The sequence below is a fragment of the Triticum aestivum genome, chromosome 1A, assembly GCF_018294505.1.
Source record: "Triticum aestivum cultivar Chinese Spring chromosome 1A, IWGSC CS RefSeq v2.1, whole genome shotgun sequence".
Lineage (NCBI taxonomy): Eukaryota > Viridiplantae > Streptophyta > Magnoliopsida > Poales > Poaceae > Triticum > Triticum aestivum.
In genome coordinates, this window is record NC_057794.1 from 553,567,415 (window position 1) to 553,579,408 (window position 11,994).

An 11,994-nucleotide genomic window follows, 5' to 3' on the forward strand; every position below is an offset into this window, starting at 1 on the left:
GGCGGATATTTCTAGAATCAACGAACTTTTTTCTTGGAAATTTTGGAACATTTTTTGAAATTCATGAATATTTTTTTGATTTAACGAACAATTTTTGAAATGCGTGACCATTTTTTAATCCGCGAACATTTTATGAATCAGTAAACTTTTTTGTAAGTGACAAACAGTTTTTGAATTTTTAGGATATCTTTAATTTCATGAACATTTTTTAAATTGGCCAATGTTTTTCAATTTTATTAACATTTCTTAATACATGAACTTTAAAAAATAATTGAACATTTTTTGCTTTCCCAAACATTTGTTTTTAAAATGGCGTACATTTTCTGAATATGCGGACATTTTTTGAAAATTGCAAACATTTTCGGAATCCACAAAAAAATATGAATTATGAAACATTTTACTTCAAATTCACCTTTTTAGTTTTCCAAAAAATTCCGAAGTCCAAAATTATTTTAAATTGAAAAAAGGCGGAAAAGGAAACCAATAAAGAAAATAGGCCGCTCGGACATAGGCCGGCCTTAACATGCGCGCTATGTCTTCTCCTTGCGCGCAGAGTGCAGTATAAAAGGTTCCCACTACATGGGCTGGCCCATGCAAGGATTTCTCTATGTAAAATGTGTTTTTAATCATTTACAGGTGGCATCGGTAGGTAATATTTTGCAACTTTAGGGGCAATTTCGGTGACGTACCGCCAGAACCAAAAGCCCATTTATTATTATTAGGTATAGGTATTAGGTATAGGTATAGATTTGTCCTTACCAGCAATCGTCCGTGTGTGACGTTGATCAGTTACGTTGTGTAAAAGTTCCGCTCCGTCATCTTCTACTATCGCATTGATCAGTTACGTTGTGTAAAACTGTATCCTGGGAAATTCCTCGTGTGGGATATTTTCATCAGTCACATCCAAGTTATTTAAATAGAATGTCTGCACAAACAATAAAAGAGGCATCAAATAATTGTAATTATCAGAGACATTGACTGGCTGGTACATGTGGCCGATGGATCCGGGCGTGCAACGCTAACCGCCACGAGCCGCCGCGACCCATCGTCCCTCTCCCTGTCACTGCCGCGAGCGTTGCCGGGAAAAGCCCGCTCGGCATCGGTGGCGGCGGGGGCTGCGAGGGGCTGCTCATCCTGCCAGAGGCACAAGGCCATGCGAATCAGCGGAGTCGTTGGCTGGTGCGGCACGTACGGCACACGCAACATGCATGTGAGCTAGGTTCGATCGGATCCCAGCCAGTCAACGTCGGCCTCCGGGGTGAAATCCTAGGTTCGATTAGAGTTGGTTAGGCTAACTCCACCGCAGGCGGGCGTGGGGAGCGACGAGGTCGCCAGGAGCCAGATGCATGGGTTTGTATTTGGGGTTGGGCCGGACTGAAACGGACACCAGCGGACAGTTTTGTCCGTTTGAGTATTTCCGCTGGACCGTTTTTACCCTAAACGGACAACCCCGGACGATTTGGGGTCGTGCGGTGGAGTTGGCCTTATATCTGGCAATGGTGAGAGTGAAAACCCAGATTCTGGCTTTAGTGGCTGCATTGGGTGACGGCGTCGCTTGAGCGTCGCTCTCTTTTTGAAGGCGTTGTTGTTGAAGACTTCGTCGTCCATGTGGTGTCTTGATATGGTCGGTGCAAATATGGTCATTGTTGTAGTTTTAATGACAGTTGATCTAATTACTTTGGGACTTTTTTCTTTATTCCTCGCCTATACATAACTTTGGTCTTATTATTTTGCTAGTTGCGGACATGTTTGTGTGTTAGTGTTGGTTGTGTATATCTTAACTATGTAGAAGCCGGATGTGGGCTCATCGTGTTTTATATCTTCTTGATGTTTTATTTTAAGTCAATAAAATACACTCTTTATCGGAAAAAGAATGGTCTATGGATGCATATTTTACCTGAATGAACGGCAGACATCGAGATAGATTAGACTTCGCTACCTCCAAGCAGATCAGCTTTAACCCTCTTTGCTGCTATTAAAATCTCCGACCTTACATAACCTGACAAATTGTGCAGATGAATTATGTTAGGGTTTGTTAGTAGCGCGCCCTAGAAATCTGTAACGAAGTAGTCATTTTTTATTGTTGGGGCAAACAAGTCGTTGCGCATATAACAGAAACGATCTTGGCAAGCTGGCATATAGAGGACCTGGTTCAGTTTCTTTCTCAAATGCATATAGAGGACCTGGTTCTGTTTTCTTTCTTGCAGGGCAGGGCACCCTCCATCCAGAAAGAGAGAATGATTTCCAGGTTATCTGGTTATGTATTTTTCTCATATGATCCAAATTGGATCGGGTTCCACTATCATCAGATAATGGAACAAAACATGGAGTAACATAGTCTTGGCGCTAGAAAAACACAGAAACGAAAACCGCACAAAACGAAACACCCCATGTTATCACCCAGCAAAGGGTAGCCAACATGCCGCATGCACCGCTACCAGGAGGGGTGAAGAACAAAGTTTTAAACTCCCTATCATAGAGAAACTGAAAGTTCTCAAAGGCCACATGCCCTCCAACTTAGAGTGGGAAAGGGGGGAAACCACACCCTTTTACCCCTAGATCACCGCACACGCAGGTGCTCAGACATAACAAAAGCAGCCATCATCACTTTTTTTTTGCCTCCGCTCGGGTTATCTGCTTATGTATGCACCAGGTTTCACAATACAGAAAAGAGAGAATTATTCCGGCCACAATATATATGTGAAGTGGACAAGCGACGATAAAATATCACTCTTTTCTTCTTTTAATTACCCTCTTGATACCAAGACGCGCCAGTTCAGATCCATGGCCAGGTATCTCTGCAGCTGGTGATGAATGGCTATCTTGAGGCATATCGGAGTTAGGGCAACCAACATCAGCATCCTCAGTTGGAGCTGTGAATTTGAAGAAATGTGAAGGTTAGCCTAAAAGATATATATCAATTAAGCAAAGTGACCTGCAGCACCAAGACCGCTACAGTCCTCAAATATATCACCCAAAACAGCTCCTACCATTATGATTATGCTTTGCTGGTAGTCTTACCTGGATCTTCATATAAAGGGCGTTTTCCCTTCATATTCCAGCTTACTCCATCCTGATGCCTAATTCCAGCAAACAGTATTTTCAGTTGATCTCTCACTTTCCTGGACTCATTCTTGACCTGTTGCTGCGACTGGTTCTCGAGGTCTGCCAAGGCAGCTTGGTGCCTCTGGTTCTCCTCTTCCTTCTTCCTTGAAAAACTTGTCAAAACATATTCACAAGCCGTTGCGAAGGATGAAACCTTATCCATAACTAGCGATTCAATCTGAAAAAGAATACGTTTATGAAACCTTATCCATAACTAGCGATTCAACCTTCATACTGATAAATAAAAATCTTTTTCGTTCACCGACCTTACCTCATCTATGGTCATAGACCCGGTCTCGGCGCATCTAGATTGGCTTCTGTTAAACACATTTGATGCGCCAGCAACATTGTTCCTGTTCGCGGGGTTCCTCTGATAGCACACCAGTGCTTCGTGACGTGGCTTTCCATGACAAATGATCAAAGGTTCATGTGAATATATGATATAACACACACAAAAAAAAGTTCAGTATTTGGTGCGTAGGTTCTATTTGTCATTACCAGCAATCGGCCATATGTGACAAGTTCTGCTCCCTTGCGTGACCTCGTGTCGTCTTCAACTATCGCGTTGATCACCTCCATCGTGTAAAACTGTATCCTGGGGAATTCGTCGTGTGGGATATTTCCACCGGTCACCTCCAAGTTATCCAAATAGAACGTCTGCACAAACAATAAAAGAGGCATCATGTATAATTATCAGAGGCATTGACTGGCTGGTACATTTCGCCGATGGATGCATATTCTACCTGAATGAACGGCAGACATCCAGATAGGTTAGACTTCTTGCTACCTCCAAGCAAATCAGCTTTAACCCTCTTTGCTGCTCTTAAAGTCTCCGACCTCACGTAACCGGACCAATTGTGCAAATGAATTATGTCAGGGTTTGTAAGCGCGCCCCAGTAATCTGTCACAAAGTAGTCATTTTTCATTGTTGGGGCAAACAGGTACGTTGCCGCGCATATAACAAAAGCAATCTTGAATTTTGATATTTCTGCTTTTGTCATCTTTTGGCCACTGACCTTCTTCTTCACAATTGCAACCACGGGACCTATGTCGCGCTCCGATTCGGATATTCCGAGAGTCTTTCGGATCGCTGCTATCACATTCTCAGGAACACCGTGTTGTTCACTCTGCACCGGTGCGCCGCCACATGGAATTCCCAGCACAGTTTCCACATCTTTATCATGGAAAGGTATGTCCCTGCGGTAACCTGTGATGATAGAGCTTGCTTCCTCATCAACTTTGCTTAGCAGCCACATGAGGAAGTGCCGGTTTGTCCTCATGAGCTTTGGCAGGAGAAGCAGGCCCCCAAAACCAATCTCCCTCACATAACCTTTCTTCTCTTCATCTAATCCATGGATTAAGTTGTACATTTTCTTCACGCTGCACCTTGAACCGATGCACGTGTTCTTTTCAAGTCCTTTGTCATGCTCTCCGATTTCTGAATCAAACTCTGGCTCAGCTACCCCTCCAGGAACTCCTCCTTTTCCATGTCCATTATCATTTACTCCATGTCCTTTACCATTTTTTTCAGATTCTGAATCAGGCTCTGAATCAACTCCTTCAGCATTTTCATCAAATTCTGAATCAGACTCTGACTCGACTCCTCCTTCAGCATTTGCATCAAATTCTGAATCTGAATCAGACTCTGACTCGACTCTCCCTGCAGGAACTCCTCGTCCTTCCTCTTCTGATGAAGAACAGAGGTCTATGCAGTCATCCATCCCTGATGCACGAATAGTTTCTTTCTTCTTGTGCATTGCTACACGAATAATCTGTGTTATATCAGTAAACCATATTACTATTCAGGTACTTCCTATATACAGTAGTAAAAAAAAAGAGTATGCATAACCATTGTGGTAAAACCAGATACATCTAATAGGAGGGGGATCTGAATGACACTCCCGAAAACACTAAAATCAGACATTAAAATGTTGTATTGCCTAATCCCTCACTATTTAGACCATGGTATCGAAACATCGATGTCTCTTTACTGAATATAAGTAGGCTTTTGCCATAGATTGAAACCAGAGAAACTCCTCAGAGCTTAAATAGTTGTAGAAGGAGAATACTGATTCAAGGAAATAACAAGCCATCAAAGAAGATACTAATGCAATATATTCTAGCACCCTTGGAGGGAAGAACTAACCGGGCCTCTTCAGCTCAGTGGAACCGCTGGAGCTCCTTCTCCATGTTCCCAGCACAAACACAAGCACACGCAGGGTATCCTTGAAGAAACTGGGTGGGCGAGGTCTTCAATGGAGCCAGCCGTGTAGTAGGTGCCCAAAGGACGGGAGGGTTTCATCGGGAAGGAGCGCGGAGAGTGGGCGACGGGACGGGTCACTGCGCGGTCACGGGGTGAACCTAGCTAGCCACGGGAGGCACGGTATGGGGCAACAAGTTATGAGGCTCGATGGAGATTCCATATTCGACTCATTCATCTAGCCGTTGGGCAAACACATGAATCATTCCTTTCACGTACAGCTCACGGCTCAGGCCGCCAAATTCACTGTTCACTGTTCTGACCCTTATGCGAAACTTTAGCACGATTTGACCCTATTTATATAAAAAAGTTTGAATCTAACCCTTTTTCTACTGTCATAGACGTTGACGGTAGGATACAACAGGCTACCGTTATAGTCAATGGCGATAGGCAACGATTGGCAAGTGGCTACCGCCACACTTGATGGCGGGTAGGACCTGGGCCGAAGTAAATTATAAAGAACATGTGTTGCCCAGTAGTACCAAGCTGGTTCACTGGCTTGCTGGCTAGAGCGTGCAGCTTAGCAGTAAACAGTCCTTGGGTTTGAGTATTGTCAAGGACAGGTTCCTTTTTGTTTATTTTTTTGCCCAACAATAATTTTAAAAATAGCCAAATCGATGTTACATATGGGTTACTATCAAAAACATTCTTTTGACCATGTAAATAGCATTTATAAGGAATGACAGGAGAAGATCTTTTCTATTTTCTAAATACAATCACCGGATGTATGCTTCCTTATGTGCAAGATATGATGGCATCTTCATTCAACATCTTCACGGTCCATCGGTTACCATGCCACAATTGTGTCCTACGCTTAGTAAAAATGAAAAAACTAACTAGCCTAATTGATGTTAGATATGGATTATTGTCAAAAAAATCGCTTATCATTTAAAGGAAAGTGTGTGTTTTTAAGGAATGGTAGGAAAATATCTTCTCTCTTTCCTAAATACAATCACATGATGCCAAGGAAAAAAATATGTTTATTTCTTTTGCTCAATAAAAATGAAAAAACTAGTCTAATTAATGTTATATATGGAGTATTGTCAAAAATAATTGCTTACCATTTATAGGAAAGTGTGTTTTTAAGGAATGATAGGAAAATATCTTCTCTCCTTCCTAAATACAATCACACCATGTGTGTTTCCTTATGTACATGATATGGGTAAGACATAAGAAATGTTTTTCTTTTTCTTTATTTTCTTTACCAAGGTAAAACTACGTCTAGATCACTTGTGTTAAAAAATGTTTTGTGTATCACTCTCACATATATGTGCACTTACCATTTCAACATGTGTGCAATCTAGTTAATATTCATGTATGTGTTTTTATAATTTATGTGAATATTTGAATCAAATTCTATATTTTTTTGTTCATGACACAAACATGTGTCATGTCATATGTACCCACACTTTAAATGACATTGTAACATTCACTCGATGGTAGCATATTAGTTAACACAATTGTGGCACGGTAACCAATGGACCTTGAAGATGTTGAATCGAGATGCCACCATATCTTGCACATAAGGAAACATGCATCCTGTGATTGTATTTAGAAAAGATCATCTCATGTCATTCCTAAAGAAAAACTTTCCTTGTAAATGATATTTACATGGTAAAAATGTTTTTTTGATAGTAATCCGTGTGTAACATCAATTTAGGCTATTTTTTCATTGTTACTAGTAAAGGTGCCCGTGCGTTGCAACGGGATGATGTTGTTGTAACATTCTATAAAAAAGACGAAGATCAAGCATAACACAGTATTAAAGAATGACAATAAATAAATGAAATACTGAAAATATAGAATCAGTTCATATATAGGATGTATCACATAAACATAAATAGAACATAACTACTTCTATCGACTCTTGCCGAGTCCAATATGAGTATAATAAATCAGAAACAACATCTTTTTCACACTGAACAACACAGCAATTATATGAGTAAATTTGCCCATGTGTTGCCACGGTTGTTTTTTTACTTTATTTTTAGGCCATGTAGAATTTTGCACAATGTATTCTCTAAACATTCCAAATAGTATGAAACTGATAATTCAAGAAGTGATGTCACATAACCAGCCATACCCAACCGTGGTCCAGATGACCTGAATTTCATGAATTATTGCCACGTAGAAGAATAACCTATCATGTCATTTTTTTAATCCTCCTAGGAGCTTGCCCTTTCTTTTGAAAAAATAATATGGATTTACCTATCTCAGTTCAGTAGAAAGATACGAGTTTCTACCAGATTATGTGCAATCTGGATGCATGTGATAGCACTGTCGCAAAGTGGCAAAGCAAACAACAAAAGGACAGAAGGGAGAGCATAATATGACATTTAGGCATGTTACAATACTGAGATTAACAACATCCATCCCATGCCAAACAAAATTAGAATGTGCTAAACACAATTAACATACATCGCTTTATTGCAAGGTAGTCATGACCACAATATGGTCGTCGCTTCTCCCTCTGGCATTGCCGCTCGCCCATCAACCAAACCACGGCAGAGACACTGGCTATAATCGCTCACCCAGCAAACATCCACGGCAGAAACACTTATTATAATTGCTTGTCCTGCAAACACCCAAAGCAGAGACACTCTATGCAGTTTGTATTAGATAACTTTGTGCGGGTACCTTTGTCAGATATGAATGCCTATTCCAATTAAAGAAAATATCCATTTCTTTCGGAACTCGCCCAGAAAGAGTTGACAGACAGAATGGTATCAAGATTTACCAAAGTGTCACCTCACAACTCCCTGGTTGACACAAAACAGCATGTTAGGATAGATCATGCCGTATGTGCATTATTCAAAGAGCTAAATGATATATATATATATACAGAGTAGAGGCACTCTAAGTTTCACATAGATTTACATTCCAGCAGGGGTTCCAAAGGAAAACTAATTAATTTTGATAGAGCTCACTGTCAAATCAATGAAGCACAATCTTCCATTTTCGTAGTTCAGTATCAACCATAAGAACCTAAAACTGAAATGACTGAACTCACAAATCCAACAGTTTTCTACATCAACAACTCACATGCATCCCATCTCAGAAATATTGTAGCCTGTCCTGAAAACTAAAGCATGTGTGGTATTTGTTGCTCTGTTTATAATTAAGTGTCTTGTTGCATGCTTGTCTTGAATAAAGGGATAAATGCAATAATATGTGTAGCTGCGTAATATATAGGAAAGAGTGGCAATCTTAACAGTGAAAAGGGAGAGCTTCTGAATTAAGCACAAGATTGCATCATCCCTTCTTAAAAGTATTTTAGCTGAACCTGACAAACTAACAGGGGCACTACTTATGCCACCTAACACCCAAAATTACAGAACCAAAAAGATGCAGTATGCATTTTGGATCAATTCATATCCTAATGATTTAAAATATAGCAGTCGTGCTTAAAAGAACATAATTTATTTAAGTTGTAGTATATGTAGCAAACATGCCCGTGCGTTGCAACGGGCGAAGAAGACGACATTTTCAAATTTAGCGAGAACTGTATGTATTTGCAAAATGCAAAAGATCAGCTAAACAAATGATCAGAGAATAAATGGGTTTTCTATAGATCAATGTTCAAGTTTCTGAAGGAGGTTATATACATGTTGTTGAGATGAAGATCTGTGAGGATGTGGCATCTTCCATATTGCATCTCAGAAACTTAGATTGGACCCTGAGAACAGTTTGTTTTTCTATTTAGGAAAGGTTAATTAATTATTTTCCCGCAAAAAGGTTAATTATTGGCTTCTTCTTTGTTGCCGTTTCATTGTGTGTTGGAGCTTTTCTTCAGACTACAGGGAGAAACCAAGATATGTGCTTGAACTGTTAATTTAAGTCTTTTCTACCAGTGCGATCATCTACAGTTTTGAGTTACTGCCAGCTACATCTATGTGCTTCCCAGTTTCCTTGTGAATTGCTGGAGAACAACTTAATGTTATGTTTCTTTTTATTTTGAGACTTCATACTGTAGCTGCAGTATCAGGTATCTAAAATAGTTAGTGTATACAGGATACAAGTACAAGAATCCTGATGTTTCATTATAACTGTAGCATCTACTCCAAATACTGAATGATGGCATTACCTTGTCAAATACTGAATTAATGCAGGTACTTTTGGTTTTTTCAATAGTTAATTGTCCTGACTAAAATAAGGATTTTGACATTGGTTATAGTTTTGCGGCAACTTAATGATAGGCTGCAATTATTAATCCAAAAAATATATATTGGTGCTAGAGCACAATAGTTGTGCACAGGTACAGGAAAACAATTGGCATATACACGATACAGAAGAAATTAGAAGTAAATAGTACACGGGGGCAATCAACATACAAAGCTCATGTTCTTCGAAGAAATCTGCAACCAATCAAAGGAGACGGAGAGGGATGTGAGAGCTCACCCACTTGCCTGACACAAGAAATAGAAATTTTCTTAGTCTGCAGATTCGGTAAAGCAATTACAGTGAAGTGTAACATTCCAACTCTATAAGACCAGTTTCTTGGAAAACATTGTTCAACATATGTTGTTTAGAGTTATTATAGAGTTTAAAAAGTAAGTAAATTTGAATTAGCAAGATGAAAGCCAATTCTACATTGTAATTTTATAAGTCCAAAACATTTAGACCACTCCATCAAATGTATAGCTCAGGACTGAGCTATTATCCTTTTGAGACATCTCTGCACACACTCGAATGCTGGCTTTGCTTGTGAAAAGAATTCTTGTTGGCATAAAAAAGATACAGTGGTAAGGGAACTTACCGAGTAGACATTGTAGTTCCATAGCCCAGGATTAATTGCCAATCATGAATCATAGGAAGGGGGTCGAGGAATCAATATTTTACCCAAAAATCCAATAGATGAAACGTTCATGCATGGTCCTGTATGTAACCTTTGTACCTCTCCATAACGCAATATAGCATCACACTAAGCCAGCCAGCAGCAAACAAACCAGCTTTTACCTGTCAAATTCAGGTCCCAGATAAATCCTCCCCTCACTCGCCGTCCGCCCCTGCGTGTCCTCCACATGAGATTAGCAGCAGCCGCATCAAAGTAGTAGCAGTATCAGCATCAATCAACAAACAACAAGAAAGCAGCAGTATAATATGCAACTAACAGGAGCACACCAACGGCGCACAACATACAGAGCAGTCGTCCCTCTCCCCTGCCCTCCCCGCACCAGCAGCGCACCAGACCATCCTTGTCCTCGTCCATCTCGCCCTGGGAGTCCCGCACCATGCGCTCCCCGACCAGCGCCTCCTTTGCCAAACGCCGCCCACTCCCGCGAACGTCCGCGCCCTATCTCCTCTTCATCGGAGAAACCAACAGCACAGCCTCCTGCCGTGCCTCCCCCTCGTTTCTCTCCTTCCTCCCGGTTTTCTCTCTCCCTCTCTCTCGTCCTCCCTCCTTTTCTTTCAGGAGCACGCCGGAGCAACCGTGGTGCCGCCCGGGAGAACCCCGATGCCTTGTTAGTCCCGCCTCCGCTCGCCTGGATCCGGCCGCCTCGGAAGTTCCGCGCGTCCAGCCCGTCAACCATCACTCTCCGCAGACCTCACTCGACTGGATCGAGCAGGAGATCCGCCTGCCGCCCCGCACGCTCATTGACCGCCTCGATCGGGGAGGAGACCGTGATGAGTTGACCCTGCTCAAATTAGCCACAAAAGGAAAAAAATCGGGGGTTGAATCCTCTAAAATGCAGGGTCTTTTTTGTAAAAACGAAACGTTTGCTCAGTTTAGCCACTTAAAAGAGCAGTGCGGGTTGAATTCTCAAAACCGAAGGGGCTTTTCTGCATAAATTCTGACGACGTACGTCCAGAAGCAATGCGTGGTTTATATTATATATATATATATATATATATACTCCTATATAGAGAGAGATTGGGCAAAAAAAATTAACAAAAAATATTTGTCCTTGGCAAATATCAAACCAAAGACCTATGGTCGCTAACGAGCACGCCCTAACCAGCCAGCCATCGAAGCAGTTTAGTACTACTGGGCGATCCACATTATTTATAGCATTTACTTCGGCCTAGGTCGCCACTTGCCAATCATTGCCATGTCATTATGTTGACCAAAAGCCTACTGCCAACATCTATGATGGTAGAAAAATGGTCAGATTCAAACTTTTTTACGAATATGGTCAAATCGTGGTAAACTTTCGCATAAGGGTCAGAACAGTGAATTTGGCCGGCTCAGGCCAACTCCAATGCTAGATCCCATTTTATCTGTGTGTGTCCACACTTTGAAGCAAATAGACAGAAAATGTGACCCAAACACATGCCCCATCCCATTTTTTAGTCCCTTTGACCCCATCTCTCGATCAAATTTGGTCGTGATTTGGGTCCAAAGTGGACACAAACCGGACGTTTGCTACGTCCCCATGTCCTGCTGTGTCCATTGCATGCAGATGATGATCCGTCTTTCATCCGAACAAATGGACCCACCACCCACCACACCGCTCTCTTTCCCTCTCTCCTCCTTTTTTACCCACCACGCTAGGCCAGTGGCTGCGCCACGGCGCTCAACATGCAGACGAGCAGTAGCGAGGGGGATGCCGGTCAACCCGAACGTTTAAGGGCCATTTGAAGGGTCCGTCTGAATCAAAAATCGTGACCGGGCAGTGACCAGGTGACCT

At 41.6% G+C, this 11,994-nt stretch overlaps 1 protein-coding gene across 5 annotated transcripts; it reads right to left on the reverse strand.

The window, feature by feature from the left end:
• Positions 1-2,376: 2,376 nt before the first annotated feature.
• On the reverse strand, positions 2,377-10,986 carry LOC123067050 (uncharacterized). Of its 5 annotated transcripts, none has more exons than XM_044490024.1 (8): positions 10,122-10,986; positions 9,764-9,771; positions 7,784-8,124; positions 3,849-4,877; positions 3,604-3,762; positions 3,377-3,505; positions 3,022-3,283; positions 2,377-2,873 (listed from the first exon to the last, which is right to left on the reverse strand). In XM_044490024.1, exons 4-8 carry the CDS (start codon positions 4,860-4,862, stop codon positions 2,728-2,730), a joined length of 1,710 nt encoding a protein of 569 aa, XP_044345959.1. In that variant the 5' UTR covers positions 4,863-4,877; positions 7,784-8,124; positions 9,764-9,771; positions 10,122-10,986; the 3' UTR covers positions 2,377-2,727. The 5 variants fall into 5 exon arrangements, with proteins under 5 accessions (XP_044345959.1, XP_044345956.1, XP_044345952.1 ...); XM_044490021.1 differs by having other exon boundaries at positions 9,697-9,771; XM_044490017.1 differs by having other exon boundaries at positions 9,697-10,986.
• Between the last annotated feature and the right edge of the window lie 1,008 nt (positions 10,987-11,994).

Coding starts and splice junctions, on each gene's coding strand:
- LOC123067050 (XM_044490024.1), bottom strand. CDS start 4,862: ATGCACAAGAAGAAAGAAACTATTCGTGCATCAGGGATGGATGACTGC. Junction 3,284..3,376: donor GGTCTATGACCATAGATGAG/GTAAGGTCGGTG, acceptor ATTCTTTTTCAG/ATTGAATCGCTAGTTATGGA. Junction 2,874..3,021: donor CCCTTTATATGAAGATCCAG/GTAAGACTACCA, acceptor TCAAATTCACAG/CTCCAACTGAGGATGCTGAT.